The 20,635-nt window shown below is 32.4% G+C and overlaps 1 protein-coding gene across 1 annotated transcript; it reads right to left on the reverse strand.

The window, feature by feature from the left end:
- Positions 1 to 859: 859 nt before the first annotated feature.
- On the reverse strand, positions 860 to 16,455 carry mAChR-A (muscarinic Acetylcholine Receptor, A-type). Its single transcript, XM_090109603.1, has 4 exons — positions 15,719 to 16,455; positions 4,841 to 4,946; positions 1,857 to 2,032; positions 860 to 1,654 (listed from the first exon to the last, which is right to left on the reverse strand). The coding sequence occupies exons 1-4, from the start codon at positions 16,453 to 16,455 to the stop codon at positions 874 to 876; spliced, it is 1,800 nt and encodes a 599-aa protein (XP_089965729.1). The 3' UTR covers positions 860 to 873.
- Between the last annotated feature and the right edge of the window lie 4,180 nt (positions 16,456 to 20,635).

Consider the following 20,635-nt stretch of genomic DNA (forward strand, 5'->3'; position numbering starts at 1 on the left):
CGCTTTCCTTCACATAATCACCCGAATCATTCCAATATTGCTTAGAATATTTCAATTTATTTATACATATAGAAATTAAAACAAGATATACATTCGAAACAAGGCTTTTAATTCTCTCATATATAAATTCTATAACTAACACACTTTTCTTTGGCATTTGTACAATATAAAGGTCATGTTGGCACATCGGTTATTAAAAATTACCAATAAAATATTTGTATTGATAAAGTTTTGAAGCCTATTGAGTCTTATTTTAATACTAAAACCATGTTTTGGCATCTTTAAGCGTTTGGTACGTGTCTAACGGTAAACAAAAACATATACAGCGACTTTGACAGAAATATAAAGATCTTTCAAATAACACAAAAATGAACTTGCCTTTTACCTGCTTCTAAATTCGTCGACATTTACCCTAAAAGCTCACACAGTACCGGAACATCGTTAAAATGTTGACTAGAAAAGGAAAGACTAGATTTTTTATTTACTTATCTAACACACCATCTGTCTACTACCTAATAATAAATATTATGACTTCATTGATCCTACCAACTTCCCAAAATGCATCTTCTTATAACAGAAGAGTTTACAAAATCATAAATCAAAATGTAACTTATAAAAAAAATGGACGGGACGTTCAACTCACTAACAAAATTAGGATGTAATTTTTTAAATGAACAATTTGTTGTTTATTATGAAAGATAATTCAAATGTGTAATTTATCATGAGCTATAAAGGATAGAGATAAATTTTCTTTGATAAAATAATTATCACCAACATTTTCTTCATTCCAAGGCATCAAGATTGGGCAATTAAAATCTTGATACCCATAAGCAAAACAAATTAGCCAATTTTTCCTTCACTACGTTTCTTTCTCTAATTATACACTCCTCTAGTCATAGCTTCTCTATTTCTATTATGCCACTTACAAGTTAAAATTCTAACGTACGTTCTTCTAAACGTTGCATTGCACAGAGCATAGCATACTGGATTTATAGTAGAGTTAATATAACATAAAGCGTAAAAGAATGACCAAAGTTCGTCAGGAATGCACTTGGTACACGCTGTCAAAGGTTTTAAGAGCACAAGTATGTTATAAGGCGTCCACGTTATGATAAACGATAAAAGGATGGCAGATAGTGTCTTAGCAGCTTTTGTTTCTTGCTTCTTCTCTTGCGTTTTTTTCTTCTTGGGCGTTTTTGTTGTAATTCCTTTACCAGCTAATTGCTTGGGTATTATTTTGGCATTGAGAGGTATTCTGACATCTTGTATATGAGATGTTCTTCTTGACAGACCAGCGTGGCCTGCTGGATGTAGATTTAGTTCTGAATCTCCTCTCGCGGGTGGTCGATACACACGCGCGTTAGTCGGTGGAGATTCCTCCGTGATCATTTTGATGCTTGGTCTTTCGGAGTCTGCATCTGGAAGCCTTATTACAATCGTGTAGACGGAATCAGCCGACGCTGATTTAGGTGCAGGTGAGGTAGCTGTGTTGATTCTAGTATTTGGGGGAAGAGAACGACTGTCTCGCGCACTTGGGATTGGAGGAGGGGGTTCAAAGTTCCGTCTAAGAGGGGAAGTACCGCCGTCTGCATTAGATCCGCCAGACCCTCCTCGGCTAGCGAAGGGGTCTCTGATCACATTCAGCGAGGTGCACCTGTAAAAGATATACTGATGAACTTTGGGTTCAAAAATAGTATCACGACTTATTATTATTTCCTATCCCATTATTACTCTTATTAAAAAATAAGAGGTTGGTTTACACATATGTTTTTTACGTCTCCTTTTTACATAAACAGAGTAAGAACATAATAAGGAAATTCATGAAGTGTAAAAAGGTAAAATAGGATCGTACTTACCTGGACACAGTACTTTGCAGAGGCGTTTCCACAGACACTGGAGTAGCGTAGCCCAGGTCTGAAGGCTCTTCCTCCGGCTCAGTTTCCTCCAGATCCTCTCTGCCAGAATGCCACCACGCCACACACCAGCTTCTTACCGCTGCCCAACCTCGGAGACGGCTTTGGTATTTCGCACTCTGGTGGAATGTAAATTACATATGAAAATTTGTTATAAATATGTAAATGCTTTTACAAGACGATGATGTGACTTTCATGAATAATAATTTATGTCGTTTTAATACTAAATAAAATGTTACACATTTTTATATTGCTTTATTATCATCTTATGTAATCGAGTATCACATAGTAACAACTGCAACGTTTAAAAATCTTAAAATAATATGAAATCCTATTATAATGCTTTAAAAATGTTGTACCTCTCTTTTCAGAAATTGTATGTATTATATATAAATTGTCAATTAAATAAGGGCTGGTACTGTCACCTGTATAAATTGGCAATCAGATAAGTTACGGTGCTATTGCCAACTGTGCTGAACCCAAAACTGCTCTAACCATTCGCCAAGCTCGAGGTACCCGTTACAATAATTGGAATGGAGCCAAATCGATACGATTCAGGGATAATAAATACGGTTTTTTTACATTAGTGGAAACGAAATTAAAAGAAACTGAGGCTGGAAGAGATTAACTATTTCAAAATTAAATTACGATAAGTTTTGCTACATTGTAATTTGGTAAATTAATTAAGTTCATTATGGGTAGAAAAAATCGGTTCATTAATAGGAAAGAATATGATATATTTGATAACTAATATGTATTAGTTAGAGCTGTTAGACTAATAATAATAAATAGTTTTTCTCCAAATCAATTCAATACAAGAAATTAATTAATTACACTAATTTGATGGAAAGCGACTTGCGTATGTAATATCTGAATACAGATAATATAATACAACACCTGAATACACGTGTGTTATAAATTAATTACGAGTAAAAGCTCGAGGACACTTTCATGTGAATTCCAAGTTCGTATCGTAAAATGTGAACGCTAAAATTGTAAGAAAATAATAAGGAACTCGGAGTGCGAATACGAGTTTGCAGCTAAACTTATCGCTTAATTAGAATAAATTATCACAAACGATATAAGTTTACTAAATCTATACTATATTATAAAGCTAAAGAGTTTGTTTGGTTGAACGCGCTAATCTCAAGAACTACGGGTTCGATTTGAAAAAATTATTTCAGTGTTCGATATCTATTGAGGAAGGCTATCACGCTAAGGGCCAATTTTTCAATGCTTGGATAAAACTTATTCGTCGAATAATGTATAAAACAACCATTATTAAAACATATTCTAATTGCCCGTATTTGACAGTTTATGTGACATTTTAACATTATCGTGTAATACTTTATTGGACGGATAAGTTTTATCCAAGCATTGAAAAATCGGCCCTAAGTCCAATAAGAGCCGAGCTGTGATGGTAAAATGGGCGGCACAGCTAGAGCAATATATATTAAATCTGTTAGTCTAATCAATGTGCAATGTATTTATATTATTTCCGTTTACAGTAGTTAACAAAATTGTGTAAACGATTGTCATTAATTTGCACTGTGCACATAGGAAACCGTAATTAATAATGTTTTAGCATCAATTGCGGTACTGTTTAAACAATGAAGCATACAGTTTGAAATTCGTCGTTAAAATTTTATTACCGTGTTTGCGGAAACATATTATTACGTAAACCTATTTGATGCTTGCAACACTTTCAGAATTATTGAAATAAAAACATACAATTTCGAATTTTGAAGGTGGTAAATTTTATAAATATGTTATGACGGTTCAAAAATGCTTCTAGAAGAAGTCTAATTGAATACAAATGCTAAAGTTTGAACAAAGAAAAAGCGAGACTTGTTATTGAAGTATTAGATCAATTTCCAGTAACATATTTCAGTGACGTCTAAGTATATATTATAATAGTGGAAGGAACGGAATCGTGATGTCGTTAACTCGTCTATGGCGCCAAAATTGAGCACTGCTGAAGGAAGATAAGCTATGATGGCCGAAGGGAGTCCTTAACAACAACTTGGTTCAATAAGATATCGATATTGAAGTAAATTATTATGTTGTTAATAAAAATATCTGCAGTTTGTGTAAATAGAGTAAAATAGTAAGTTAAAAAAGGTATACATAGTATCAAATTAAGGGAAGAATATAAAGGGTTAATGTTTGATACTATGGTTAAGATTAATACGGAAAACTACTGTAATACAAGCTAATTAATAAATGTTCTAACAAATTCCTTTAACCAATTGTCCAGTTTTACATTAGCGTACATTTTACTAGCACCAAATCCATCTAACTCGACATTACAACAATACGCTTAAACATGAAACAGATATGGAGTCCAGTTTCATCTTTGGCCTTCGCAACATATGTTATCTGAAACTCATAAACAAATTTCCTGCAGTGAACCAATAAAGTTAAGTCCACAGAGCCAGAAGCCTTGTCAAAGTTTGCAGTAACTTACAAATTGCAACTCGAACGCTGTCGCCTATATTGTTTAGTTTTAGTGTACAACTTTGTACCGTTCGCGTTGTGATATTTGAATAGTCAAATTTACCATCTGATGGTTATAGTGGTTAACGCGAGCTTTAATATTAAAGACGTTGAAACTTCATTCCGTGTAATGTCGGTCGGTATTATATCATTCTAAAAATCCTTAAATATAATATCTGGGATATTTTTAAAGCGATTTCCTTTTAATATATATTTCCACTAAAACAAGTCAATTACAAATTTTATGGAACAATAAAAATTCTATTCTATATATTCTATTTTATTACACAACTCTACAATAAGTTAGCGTTAAGAAATAATTTTATAAATTTTGCAAGTTCACGCAATATTTTTCTTCTACTCTACATATACAGTTTATTTTACAGTTCATCAATACATTTTAAACATAAATAATTATTAAACAATCTTACCTGATAGTCCCTCCACCGCGGGTCCAAGGCGCCTCTCACGTGATACACGGAGTCCGCGTCCCCCGACTCGGAGCGCGCCCGCGCATCTATTTCCCGCGTCTCGTCACTGCACATTAGATTATTGTTCTTACAAATGAATTACTTTGGGGTATTAGTTGGTATAATTAAATATTTTTTATTAATGAGTAAGCCGGTGAGAGGCTAAATACATCTGGAGTTTTTTAATAATCAGCACAAACAAATGGATCACAGATCTACATTAAGGATCAAATAAAATTAAATCAAATATTTTGCCAAATATTGAAATTATAACTTAAACATATCTGTACCTTATATTAAATTAAAACAAAAATGTATGTATCTCAACCAAATCAAAAATACTTATTCAAATACTACAAAATATAAATAAAATAAAATAATTGTTCAATTAACTTCTAAAATTAGAATCATGTGCTCTACCTACTAAATCTACAAAATTATACTACTCCGCCTTAACTCCGCCATCCGCTAATGGAACTCGGTAATTGAATCGATTACATAAATCGAATTAGGATCATCCAGTCAACCACTATTTAGAAGTACATCGAGAAATACTAATTCTATAATTGATGCAATTATCATTGAGGTATACCTGATTAATTATTGATATTTCCATATAACCAATTGCACAAATCACCACCGTAAATTCAATCGATATATTACGGGATAAATAAACTAATTTGGCATAAATCAGGTAACTAGCATATAAGCAGTTTATGTTGCGTTATGTATTTTGTAAATATTATGTTGTCAATGTTTAACGATTCTTCGACGGTCTTAATTTAATTTTAGTAACTTTAAAATCGCAAAAAAATATAATGATTTGTTCTGAAGTTCACTAAATAATCTACAAGTGGAAAAGAACATATTTTTCGGAATTTGTACTCTACATATGTAGGTGTGTCTCTGACAAAACATGTGAATTCTCTTTACTTCCTAATATGTAAATTTCCGGCCAAAATATTCAAAACCCTCGCCTTACTTTTCACGAAAATAGCAACAATGAATCGTACTATCCATTTATCATTCGAATACAATTCTAGCTGTTGCAAATCTTCAGAGAAATAAGCGAATATTCGATCGCAAATATTCGAAGGGGTTAATCAAAGGCTCATAAAGTGAGATGAATGCCCGTGGACCAGAAGCTGGCATTGTGCCAAAGTGCACGCGTTTAGCAGACGGCTTAAGAGACAGGATTTAGTAGAAATATTAATGAGAATATAAGTTATGAATACATCGCGTTTTACATTAAATTTAATAATAGTTTTGTTATAATATGAATAATATTTTTCAAAGACATGTAAGTATGTATGTTTTGTATTAAAGTGGTTTAATCAAATATGTTGTGCAGGTAATAGAAATGTACCTATATCTACATTAATTGCAGACTAAACAAGGCCCATTATTAGCAATCAATAACCAGAATAGTAGACTAAAAAGACTTGATAGGAGATAGAATATTAGTTACTTGTAATTTTACAAATAAAATTGAAAAGTGAAGGGTAACTAAGCTTTTATATTTTGTTTATATTTTTTTATTTAATATATTTGCGGAATGTGTGATCAATTGATCGTTATTAGTATATAAATGTATAAAATTGATTGCGAAGAAATATAAATCAAAATATCACATATTAACCGAGAATCCACTACGCCCTATAACTTGTACCAATCTCTAAAGAGTTGAGAGGAATAATCTCGGCTAAATTGTCAACAGATTAGTTCTGTGTGCAAGCTTCAACATCTTAATTGTATTATACATAATAATGCAACGGAGCTTACACATTTTGTTGATGTATTTTCAAAACTGCTTAATTATGAAGCTTAGTATAGAAATGCATAGACTATTTAGAAAATATCTATAACACTATAAAATCACAGTTAAAGCAATTTTGACTCTGTAAAACTTTTTAAACATGAAATTACGTAAGATGTTTATCCATTATTTAATAACATTTATTTTACTGAAAATTAATTAAGTGTGTACAATGTACATAACTATTTAAAATACATATTGACAGGTACCTACAGTTTATTGTATGTATAGGCAATATTAAGTATAAGTACATTATATGTAATAAGATTTAAATTAATGCGTAATAAGATCACCACCCCAAAAGGGATATAAATAGATTTGAAGGTTTTATCAGCAGAAAATGTGCTGATAACAGAATTTCAAGCTTCGAAAACAAATGTCCAATTACAAAGTCTCATAAATATTCCACTACGCTGCGTTTTTAGAAACAACAAATACATAAATCTAAAGTATTGTGATAAACGTCAAATAGATTCGGATTTAAGAATAAAATCCAACTCATTTCGTGGAGAATAGATGCTATGAAAATATTTTCACACTAGAAACAGCGTATTATGTATTTCATAAAAATAACTGGGGGCTAAAACACGTAGTATATTATTATAGTCTGTGCTAAAACTGTTATTAGGTATGTTAAATTTATTTATTTTAAGAACATTGTACATATTTGTTTATTTATACACACAGCTTAGAAATGTAAATATAACTCCCGATGATTATTTCATACAAAATAATGGCTATTCAGCACCACTAAGTAAACCGCCCGTCATCCATCTCATGGGAATTTTACCAAATGGTAAAAAAGTCAATATAAACGAAGGCATTGAACGAGCCCATCCATCTGTAGGGAATAATGAAAACGTGCCGCCAGAAAAAGCTTACCGAAGCCTCAACGACCAGTTTCACAGGAACAAAACATAAAAACGGACTAAGCAAATCACGGTATCCAAAAAAGATCGCTCGGTCGCCTGTAAAAACAGCACTTTTCATATCGCCTGTGGAGCTATTCGAACTAAAACAAACTCAGAGAGCTCAACAATAGAGAAGGAAATGGCCCCCGTAAAGCATCAAGTTCGGGATTGCAGCGCACAGACGGGATTCGGTTACCACAAGGGACCATGATATGAGCCATTACGGCTTCACAAAATCACTTTTGCTCCACTTAATATTTACGTCAAATGACTTGAAGTAAACATTTTTAAAAGATGCTTCTTTACAAATATAAATTAATTGCTTGCGTTCATTTCTGCTCTGTGGCATGGCTAAAGGACGATATTTCAGTAGTAACAGCACCGTTAGTCAACTAATTATAAATGTTAAATTTTAGTTACGGTGCTTCTAGGAAACCTATCTCTAGAGGACTAAAGATGAATATTCTGTCTAACTAGCAAATAAAGCAACGGTATATTACATACGCAAGCATTAAGTATACGAAATTATTTTATACATGACATGTTTTTTTTATTATTATTATCTTGATATTAAAGCCCGAAAGTATTCAAATACAATAATTTTCTGATTTCTTCATCGTGAAAGACTTGGGTAATTTACACTAAAGTATGAGAACAACTGGAAAAAAATTCCCTTTCGATTTGAACTTAAATATTTTTCTCTTCGGCCCTTTTAAAAAAAATTAAATTTCCTTTACAATCATAATGTCATTAGCAAGGTCGATACTTGTGCTGTATAAAACATTAAAGGTAAATTGAACCCTTAAACAAGCCTCTTGACACAATTAGATCAGTTGTTACAAACCAATCATAAAATGGAACTATCCAAAGCCCGCGCGTGTATTGAACAAAAGGTTTCCGCATGCAAAGTTACAATCGAAGCGAAACACAATAACAGACGTCCTTTCCTTCACTCTTACACACTTTGTATAGTTCTGTCTCTGATGCCTTTCCGAAGGGAGATACTATCGACTGGGATGACAGTTCTAACGCGGATTCAATTCAATACAATTGCCAATGGTATGGCTGTATTTGTGTTATAGTAAATGAAAAGTCTGTGCTCCATTTCTCTTCAATGTGACACAAATGACTATCTAATGCCCAGAGTACTACAGAGATATTCGATTATAGTCTTTATTTGAAATGAAAAAGTGAAATTGCATTTGAGATGTTTCATGATTACAGAGTGAACCGGACAAGGAAAAATATTGTTCTATAGTAAGTAATAGTAAGGAAAACGGTAAAAATATTTTAAAAGGATAGAAAAGTTAAAGCTTTAATTTCATTTAAAAGATACTTAAACAACTTTTTCTCATCTCAGTAATTAGTTAAGAAACTATTTTAATGTTAAAACTGTAAATAATTTAGCATGAAAATAAAGAATAAATAACTTATACAGTTTTTCTCATAAAATAAATTATTATTCCTGCAACATCCAAAGCCGGCTAATGGTTTCTGTACGCTCTTATACAAAGTATTTCTCTGAAATCATTTCTCTTCCATTTTAATGCCATGAGATTCAAATAAGAGAGAATTATTATTTAAAGCCTGATTTTTTAGAAAGTTTAATATAAAATGTTATTGAAGTAAAACTTCTTTAGCCGCGTTGAAAGTAAAATTTCAAGATCGCGTCATGGCAATACCGTCAGGTCATGGAGTAAGGCGACGATTTTGGTATCTTTGAATCTCGCCTAAGAAGTTTCACTTCTGACACGTGTGCTCGGCAGTCGGCACACACGCTCTTTTTTATATTTTGACAAAGGAATGTAAATATGATAGAGCAAGTCAGCATCACTTAACATAGTTTTTAAATTATTAGTGTTGTATTTGAATCTACGCATAGTACATAGCACATCATAATAATAATTAAAGCGATTCTTAATATATACGGTTATTTTTCCTCGTCGCTGTTTACACTACCTACTTAGTTTCATATCTTTATCAAATCTTACGCTTTTTTCCAGTCCAAATCTAACGTCTTATCTTCCTCAACCAGCGTTATTACTTTAAAATTTGTCACTCACATCGAAATTCAATTGACCGATCCATAAATCATATCAGGAAATAATCAGACGCCATTGCAAGTAATTTTAATCGCTTCGTCGAGGAAGTTCCAATGATCATTTATCAACGTCCACCCAGTCTTAGGGAACTCCTCTGAACGTCGAGTGCCATTTATGACATTTAATGTTAAAGTTTTATATAGATAATAATAATTGTTTACAGTAGAGAAGGTGATATGGTTGTCAAGACAATGTTTACTTTAGGTTGTTGATAAGCTTTTTTTTTCTTTGAAGTCACATTAGCTTTTTACTTTTCGGGCTATCACGATATTGTGAATAGATTAGTAGGTAGCAAAGGAAAAGTTGTCAATCATTTGTAGTAATTAACTGAGGTGATTAATACGCAAATGCAATAATTTTGTTAGGACACAGACAATCTATGACGCAGCAGAAAAATCAATTTATACACCCTAATCCCTATCCCATTTTATAACCACAATACTTCATGTACCTATTATTATTGATAGTAGGACAATGTTTCACATATAAATATGAGCTTTCTCATTTGTCAATGCTTAATTAATTAATAAAACCATATAACAGATGTAAATAATTGGATTAACGGTCGTTAACCTTTGACACAAAAGCCGAGTAAGATCTTTAACATCCCAACACATAAACTACGTAAATCAGTATTTTACGATGCGTCATAATAATAATGTTTTGGCAAGCAGCCGCCAGTAATTTCTAACGATATTCATAGAGCGTATGATTAAAAAATAATCTTCTTTAATGTCGGCTTTATCCTCACAACGTAATATGATTTTGTTGGAGAATTCTTTCACAAATCGATCAGATGCTATCGAGCGACTTTATTATTTCTATACTCTATTTAGGTAGATAGAAGTAAGTTTCTAGGATTTCCATGTAATATTTTCAAAAAGAAAGAAAAGACGTAATGTAACAAAGAAAAGGTTATAAAGTATGTAATGCTAATAATACATAAGGTATATATTTTTTTTATAATATTAACTATTATTTTAACAATGATATCCCTGAACTTTCGAAGAAAAAACTGGTTGAATCCATTTTTGGAATCCGAAAATACCAAATGTCTCTTCATTTAAAATGTTACATCTTCTATCTGAATACGAGTAACTGATGATTGATCGTTTAAAGTAATGGCTATTCCTGCTTCTAGAGCTCAGAATAATACAGTATTTTATTGGTCTGAGTTATCAAAATATACCAACACAATCCTTTGCATTTTTAAAACAATCACATTGTAACTAATTATTACCAAAATGTGAGGTTATAATTCTTATTATAGAATTCAAAACTTAATATCACCAAATAGGAGTTCATAAGTAGGATTAGATTCGCTTTCGAAAAATTCAATCTAAAAAATAAATACGTTCATGAACTAGACGTCAATGTCTGGCAACTACGAAAAACTTGGCGGGCTTTTTGTAGACTTACGCTTTTTTAATTAATTATCTAGCTAAAGTATATATTGTTGTATATACAAGAGATGCACTGACAGAGACGGATGGGTGTTGCTATATCGTCCACGGCGACAATTTATTGATGGCAACTCGCGGATACCACTAATTAATTAGGTTTCGTTTTATTGCGTAAATACAGTAAAATTAGAGTGCAGAGTATTAACAATTTTATTACTAGCTATAATCAATACCGCAGATACGCATCGCTGCTGCTGAATGCTATTCAATATTTATAACATAAAAAGGCATTTAAATAGGCTTGATACCTTTTAAACGATATGAAACACGAAAGCGTCATTCAGATGTGTGCTATGTTTTAATACTTTATGATATAAAACAAATAAGTACCTAACACCTCAAATTTTGTACGAGGAAAACTTATAAATATTTTTTTTTCGGAAAAGCAAACTTAATTAGCATCATTGCACAAATTTGATTGATGTTTTTTTTCATGCCATACATACATACATAACATACCTATTATGTTATATATCTGCCTGACATAAGTACTACATAATATTCTTGTATAACGTTAAAATCCTTATAATAAATTCATAGAGCTCTTTGAAGATGGTAATGCATTAACATAAATACGAGAAATCTTAAGTACAAACATTAGTAGTGGGGAGATAAATAATTTGTATAACATGCTAGATACCTAGATAAAAATATGTTGAAAGACATCCAATAACTTTTAGTTCCCTAAAATCGCTTTCTACATATGGATTATGCAAATTAGTTTATGTTATCAGTTTTGTTGAACGCAATATACGTCAATGCGATTTATTTTTCTTCCTGAAAAGCTATATTGCTCAGAATACCGTCAATATTACCTACAGCTACGCTGCAAAAATTCTATATTCATGTCATAGAATATGGCCTCACTTGGCCTCAATAAACTTATCCAGACATTTTGATTAAAATCAGGTGCTATTTGTTATACTAGTTATATATTACGGTTCGATAGTTGTTATTACATACAATATTATTTTGGTAAAAAAACTATTGGCAAATCTTTGTACAAAAATTTGACTTTGGTAAGTAGGTATACAACAGCTATCCTAGCCAAAGTGAAATCACGGCGAAATTACCAAAATGTATCCAAATGATATTTATTTATTTTATTTATTTAATCACGCTTTATTTCCCTAGATAAATTGCAAATACCAAGTTAAGTTTTTAAAAGTTACAAAAAATATCGTCACATAATTCAGTAAAAAAAGTTGAAAGTTCATACACACAAGTGTCTATTTTGTACAAAATTACCAGCCGTTAAATTAATTGTAATTCTGTTAAGACTCTTGACGGAATTTTAATTAAAAAATTACAAACACCGTCCCATCTCGCAATTAAGGAAGCAAATATTTTCCTCTTTTTTATGGAAATAAATATTTTTAAACGAACGTAGGTATTTAAATGGGAACTATTCAAAAACTTATCTTTCCTAGAAAATAGAGGTATGCTGAGCTAGAGAATGTGTTTAATGAACTTTTTTTTTATTGAAAATATTTTTTTAAATATATTTAATAAAAAATATTTTCATTGTTTTGAATATCTAACATCTGCTCTACAAAACTGTATATAGCTATTCTAAAAGGTTGTAAGAAGAGTTAGTTTCTAAGTCTAATCCTAACTGTATCCTAACTCAGTTTATTTAGACGTAATAATATTATATCAATAAGTTTTTAGTATTTTATTCTCAAAATATCATCTACCTTTGCTAATAAAGATAAGAAAATAAAGATTTCTTTTTGGCAAATTGTACTTCAATTCATTTATCATTGTCTGATAAAATTACATACCGTAAAAGAAATGGATAAAAAAGTCAGAACGATAACCTACTTAAAAGTTGTAAGCAGGGCATTGTTAAATGAGATTAATCAAGTGAATGCCGTGTTAAAACAAGAACAAAGCAAGAGAAAACAAGACAATTGAAGGAGATTTACGAAGGCGCACGTTAAATAAATGCCTGCATCAACTTAGATTCGTTAGAGCGTAAATCTTGCCCGCATCTTGAAGTAATGTCTTTCGTAGTAAAAGCCTCCATAGGGCTGTCGAGGGCTTGTAAATTACCCGCTACACTATTTCAGTAGTAAATTTTAAAGCGGAATAAAGCAACACAATATCTTAAATACACTTCTGTCTACACAATTAACTATTAAGTCTTTTGTAGTCAGTCGGTTTCAAAGCGAACGCTTTATCTGTACTGAAAGAAACGACCTCAACGCTACCACTAGATTGGCTAAAAGCAAAATGTGAAAAGCTTCTTAACACTAATTACTTATTAACTGACCAAAATATAACTTTTCAAAGATCGAGTGGTAAAGTTTTAAAATAATTTGTCATTGTAATAGCAACCCTATTTGCCTGAGGCTAGGGAGGAGCGAGGGGGCGACGCTCAGGTGAAGCGTTGTCGGTGAAATTTTTAAGAGCTCTAAGGTATTTTTATTAGATCTGTGCAGAGATAAAAGATAGTCGTTTGGGAATTTTTCGTTTACATTCGAAAAAATTTAAATGACAATGTGGTTTAAAAGTTTTTCGGTCTTTTGTATTCGAATAAATAAATGATTGTGGATATTTTCTTTATTGTGAATATTTTTCGGAAATGCATGAACAAAATTGAAGCTAATAATGATACTACATTGTCTGTACAGTGTACACTATACATACAATTACATCAAATTATTTTCCACGCCAATATCAAATCTAGTTAATCAAAGTATCTATAGCTACTGCTATGGTAATGTTTGATGATTGCCAATTAAATCAAATGGATAGTATGATATGTGACAAGGAAGCAGTATTAAGTACTACGTACATCATAATAGATTCTATTCGTATGGTGATATGTAGTGTTTTGTTTATACTGAAATAATCTTAAGAAATAAACAACACAATTGAAATATGGATAAATAAAATTGATACTAGCTTTAACTAAAGGAAATTACAAATTCAGATAGTAATTCATTTTTTTCTTTCCTTTTAATATCAAAAATGTAGACGGTCTCCAAAAGTTCAAAAAGCTCCTATTAGATAGTGTTTTCAACCGCCACTCCCGCGAAATTGTGACTAGGCTACGTTTAGGATTCAACAGTTAATCGAATGCGAATGTAATTTCGGCTTCTAATTAAAATACAATAAAAACACTCTTTGACATGCTAATAAAGCGCCAATTACGCGTCCGCAACTGAGCGCTATCTTGATACTCGTAATTCCCTTTTCAATCGAATTGGAACCGAGTATCGATTCGAATTAATATGCATCATTCGAGTGGTTGTATAACGAATGATAACGATGGAAACTCATTAGATCGATGAGAATTCGAAATATTCCAACGAGACATGAACGACAATTATAAGGGAACAAATGATCACTTCAACGAACTCCTAATGGTGAAAAGCGAAAACGCCTAAATTGTTAAACTTCAAAATGTTCAAGTTTATCGTGTGCTTAGTGTTTGATAACGCTCATGCATTTTTTTACTGAAGAAGTAAATATAACAATTAGCTCTACGTAACAGTACATAAAATAGTTGATACCTACATATTATTATGTAGAATAATTGTAGACACTTTTTTATCATACATCGTTTAAATTAAGTATACTAAAATTTAGTATATGTTATTTACTATTTTAATACGCGCATATATAAGAGTGGGAAGCAATTCATATAGATTATATACGACTATGCCCTTTAAAAAAAATTATAGAGCTCCCGCTGAAATAGAAAAAAAATGCGATAAAGCTCATATAGAAATTATATTTATTTATAAACTTGAATAGGCACATTATTGTACATTTTGCGTTATCCTCATTAGTACTTAATTATCCTATATTATATTTAAACACAATTTGAGTATTTTAACAAGCTAATATTTGAAAAACTTAACAAAGATCATAAATAATAAATTTTTAAGTGGAACTACGGCGTTCAACAGAAGCATTCAATGAGTATAAAATAAATTTTATGGGCTTTCAGTGTCCAATTCTCGTAGACCGAAGTTATAAAATGGAATAGGGAAAAGTTAAGAAGTTGCTTTATGGCAAGTTAGAAGAATGTCATCATTTGGTCTCTACAAGCGTTGGGCGGAGACAGCCTTTGAAATAGAGCGAAAAATTCTCCTCAATGTGCTAATGCAAAAAGCACTTTAATGAAAACTGGGTAGGTCCATAATCACTTGTACCGATATGAAAACTTTCAAGAATAAATTTTCATTACTTTCGCAGTACCATAACAAAGTTGTAGCACCAACAATTTTATGTATTAAAAAAAATTATAAACACAGCGTAAATAAATCTTAGGATATTATATTGAACTTAAATAAGAAAGAGTTGATGAAAACGAAACGACGCGGTTCATCTAAAACCGAATTCAAAGTTACAAGTCTTTAGAAGCGCCTGAGGTTTAAATTTCCTCACATACTCACGCTAAAACGTAAGTAATTAATTACTCGAGATAATATATAAAGTTTAAAACTCTTAATTACTTTACAAACTAAATGTATAAGAAGAACTTTTAATAATTACAATATTGGTCATAAATAACAAAAGTTTCAAAAACTTACCTAGAATTTGATCTTTTCGACGAGTCGTGTTTCTTCCCACCTTGAAGATTTGGAAGATCTTTCTGTCTCTTTTTCGTCTCTCTCCAAATCTTGTAATATAATATACACATAACTGTCACTGGCACATAAAACGCCGCGATAGCCGTCCCGAATGTAATAAACTGATTAGTCTCTATAAACTGAATGTAACACTCATTTGGCGGCACTTTCCTCTCACCGTCTATATACGGCCAGGCGTAAATCCACGGCGGCCACAGCAATAAGCTGAATCCCCACGCACCCCCGATCATCACCGTGGCGCGACGTGTAGTCCTTTTGGCTCTATACGTTAACGGTCTCGTTACACTGAAGTACCTATCGAAACTTATAATAAGAAGGTTCAGCACTGACGCGTTGGACGCGAGATAGTCTAGCGCGAGCCACGTGTCGCAGACGTGCGGGCCGAGCGGCCAGTAGCCGTAGATGGTGAACATCGTGAAGAGGGGCATCGATATCAAGCCGACGGCGAAGTCGGCGACCGCCAGCGAGAACAGGAAGTAGTTGCTGATCGTCTGCAGCTGCTTGTCGATCTTGAAGCTGATCATAACCAAGGAGTTGCCGACGACGGTGAGCACGGAGAGGACGCTGGCGATGATTGCGATGATGATCTTCTGGACGAGGCTGTAGGGGCTGGTGGGGAGGTCGGGGCCGAGCGCCAGGTCTGTTAGGTTAGCTGTGTCGTTGGAAGCGATGAGCATGTCGTCAACTCGGCGAGCCGACGGCCCCCGCTCTGCCGCGGCTCGTACGCCCACCGTCAATGGGCACACCTGCTGGACAACAAAATTTTACATTTAATACAGAAGAGACATACTGTATAATTCAACTGTTATTATTCAACAAAAAATGTACATTATATTTTCCACATCTTTTATGAATTGAGCGTTCGTCGTATAGAAGTCACTAGAAGTGCAACTGATAAATAAGCTATTATTTACTTTAATTGCACTCAAATCATAGCGTGCGCTTATGGCCAACGTTGTCACTTACATAAACAACAAATTACACACATTCATGATTTAAACACAGACATAATATATAACTACTCCAGTCTCCACACATCAAAGTTACGTAACTAATCTAACATTATTTCACTACAAACAGATTCTGTAACAACAGTTGTTAAATCAATACAACGCTTGCTTGTCTTCATATACAGATGGCGTTATAGAAACAGAGCGTGTTTTATAAGCCTGGGACTAAAAATAATTGAGCGCCAAATACTAACTCTAACATACACTCGATATCTTAAACATTATGGGGCCTATCGATCAAACTATGACATGGAAAGATGACACCCAATCTATATAGAGGATCCAATTGCCTTCAGTATACACTATCAATAAAGAAAAAAAAAACGCTTTGTCAACGATTTAAAAACTATCCTATTTGGATAGCAGTAAACTACTTAAATATTTTGAAAAATATATAAATTATATCAATGGTTTCATATCCTCAAAATTAAATAAATAATAACGTTCAATTACCAAATAACTTTTAATTGCTAAATTAATTAATTTCCGGCAATTTAGAAAACAACATGTTTGCTAAATTGCCGGAAACCTGCATTAAAATATATTAAATTACAAACAAAACAGTGGGATTTAAATATTGTTTTTGAAAAGTAAAGCTTTTGCGATATCAAATTGATAATATTCATCCAACTGAAAACAGGAAATATTGAGAGAGCATTACTAATCTTATTAATTAGTGATTGATAAATCACTTTAGATTCTAGGCTATTAAATTGCAACTAAGTGATAAAAAAATCACTGAAAGAAAATCTAGATCGATACTCCACGAAAAAAAAAATTATAAATATATTATTATTTATTAGATACACAAAATCATGTTGCCCGTGTTATGTCTCTTTACCCACTTACTTTTCGTTATTTTTTGTGTAATGGTCCAAATATAGATAGATTAATTATTTATTGGACACATGGGTTATTTTCATCTAAATACAACGAGCAAAGCCCCATTAAAGATATAACATTAGCACAGATATAATTTATAAATACATCTGCAAAGGTTATAACTAACAATTAAACTATAGTGATGAACAGCAGTAATAATAAAGCAATTACGTAATAAACAAGAACACGTGAAACAGAAATAACAATGTCAAAACGATAATTTACGCGTTAATTATGAATAGTTGGGGTCGTTGGAATGTCTTCGGGTTGGGAATGCCGATCCAATGCAATATCCGTTCTGCGGTATTTATCCAGGCCGATTGGCATTTGACCGAATTCAAATGTACAAAAATGTTACCCGTCGCGTTAGTATTTCGTTAGGTTATTAGAGGCGTGACGTAATTGATATAATAAGCATACTAAAAAAAAGATGATTATTATCATGTACAAATATACTAGATATTTATTGGGTCCATGTTATTATCTTTCCACAGGCAAGATCTTGACATTCTTGCATCAAAGTATTTGTCCGTAGAACTTTCAGCACAATACATGCAGGAGAATCGTAAGAATTATTACGTTTAGATCATAATTATTTAACCATGCTAAATGGTAATTGGTAACCCTTTTAGCTCTATACCAAAAGTATAATATAGGGCTTTTTTCATATGTAGGTATGGTCGTGTAAAATCAATCTGTCCCTGATAGTCAGTGTTTCTCAATATTCAATACTATCGCTATTCAAAATCGTTTGAAACATAAATAATACACGGTAAAAAATGAAAGGCCGGTTACATGGCTCTGAAAATAAATTATTGTCATTAAACAACCATTTTCAGGAAGGTCGCTTGGTGCTATGAAGCCTGAAAAAACAACGCTCTGCCGATCAAAGGACCTCACCCCGCATTGAAATAGATTATGGCGCCATCTTGCTATAAATAAAAGGCCGTTAGCCCTAATTGCAGATCATAATGCCTTTCAAGCGCTTGTATATTATTTTACGGTTATATTTTATTTTGTTTTAACTCCTTTGTACGTAAAACGATTCTTCAAGGATATAAGGAAGGTACTTACTGAGAAATTTGAAAAATTGCTATCACTACATAGTATAAAACAAAGTCGCTTTCTCTGTCCCTATGTCCCTTTGTATGCTTAAATCTTTAAAACTACGCAACGGATTTTGATGCGGTTTTTTGAAGTGAAAACTTCTTTAGCGGCGTTGAGCACTTTTTCTGTAATGGGTATAAAATCTTAAACTCGCGTCAGGACACGTGACCTGATCGAAAAAGCGTAAGACGGATACCATTCCAATCTATCAAACATGCTCAACGTTAATAATCAAGTTTTCACTTCTGCCGGCACTCCCGGAGTGCAACCCGTCTTTTTTTTTATAGAAAGAGTGATTCAACAGGAAGGTTTTTTTATATAATTTATTAGGTTTTAGACAAAGCAGGCGAAGCCGCGGGCGGTAAGCTAGTAAAGGATAAATCATTGTTAATAAATAAAAAAAAATAATGAAAATTTAATATGAAACTAATTGGTGTCTTTAAATTTATACAAAAAGCGATCTCTCCTGAACAGCCCTCAGAGCGAGCGATAAAAGTTAATCTTGATAAATACTGCCGTGTCAAAAACAACAAAGGGAAATGTTCATTTTTAAAACACAATAGCTGTCATATCCCCTTCCTAGTGAGCAGGCCTCCTCAAAAAGGGCAAAATATATAATATAAATATAGTATAACATGAGATGTAGGACAGAAAAGGAAAAAGTCTTATGTCGGTAATATATTTTTTCATCCATGCATCAAAAATTGTCGTCGATAAAGACATTGTACATTTTATGGAGCCGAATAAACAGACACGTTTCATTTTTAGTGTAGGTATTTCTGTGTTGTAAAAATATAACACTAAAGAATATAAATAGACAGATCTAAATTGTGAATGCATTTTTTTTTCTTTATACCTATAATTAGGTAGGTACTGAATTATACTTTAACTGCATGCGGAAGAATCCCATAGCTTAACAAATAAATGTTTTAAGCAATAAAGGTTGTTTATTGTTAATCCAATTTAAATTTAATTATTATTTAATTGCCTACACTAACATTCATTTAAATTTGAAACAGTTTCGTTGAAAATATATATGAACTTTAGTTATCATAGCATTTTCTGATTTCGCATGCACATTAACATAATTTACATTATCGTGCTATCCGTGGTGGCATCCAATGATTAATTACTAGGTGTTATTAGCTGTGAGAACATTGGAATTATGCCAAGTAAGTCGATCAGTTCTCAGATTTTATGTACTCAAGCATGTTTACATGTGGTTGGAGTGAAAAAATACGATAAAAATATTACATTTCATAAAATAGAGACTATTTCAATTTTTCAGAAAACCGTAAAAGAAAAGTTTCACAACAGCTTCGTTGTGATACCAGAGACAACACATTTAAAAATATTATTGAAGGAAAGCGAACGAATTCCCTTGAGAGATATGAGGAACATGCATTGGCGCAGGCAAATCTGTTTCAGTAATAGATTTTCCTTTCAGGCTAAACCTCCTGTCATTTATGAGATCACGTTCCTTCTGGACATTCCATTAACAAAATGTTGCCATAATACCTAATACTGTGTAAATAGAGTCAATAATGTTTTAGTACGTCGCTTAAATAAAGTGCTATTTAAGTTTAATATTTTAATCTGAGCATCGGAGCAAACTTTGAACAAATGTCCCATTTTCTCAAACTGCATTAGCATAAAATATAGGCAAAGTTCCATAGACTACGTCCCCCTTAAAATAAGACTCAAATTTGTTTGATTCCGTCGACCGGGCTGTGCGAAAATTGCTTGAACATAAATTAGTTTCACAGAATCTTAATTTCATTTAATATTGTTTACTTAATAACCGGAATTGATTCGACAAACTTTGCATTGTGGTCGAGTTAATGATAAACTTAACTCG

The sequence above is a fragment of the Colias eurytheme genome, chromosome 14 (assembly GCF_061535395.1).
Source record: "Colias eurytheme isolate Ceu_HAF_F1 chromosome 14, ilColEury1 Martin Lab GWU primary, whole genome shotgun sequence".
Taxonomy (NCBI): Eukaryota; Metazoa; Arthropoda; class Insecta; order Lepidoptera; family Pieridae; genus Colias; species Colias eurytheme.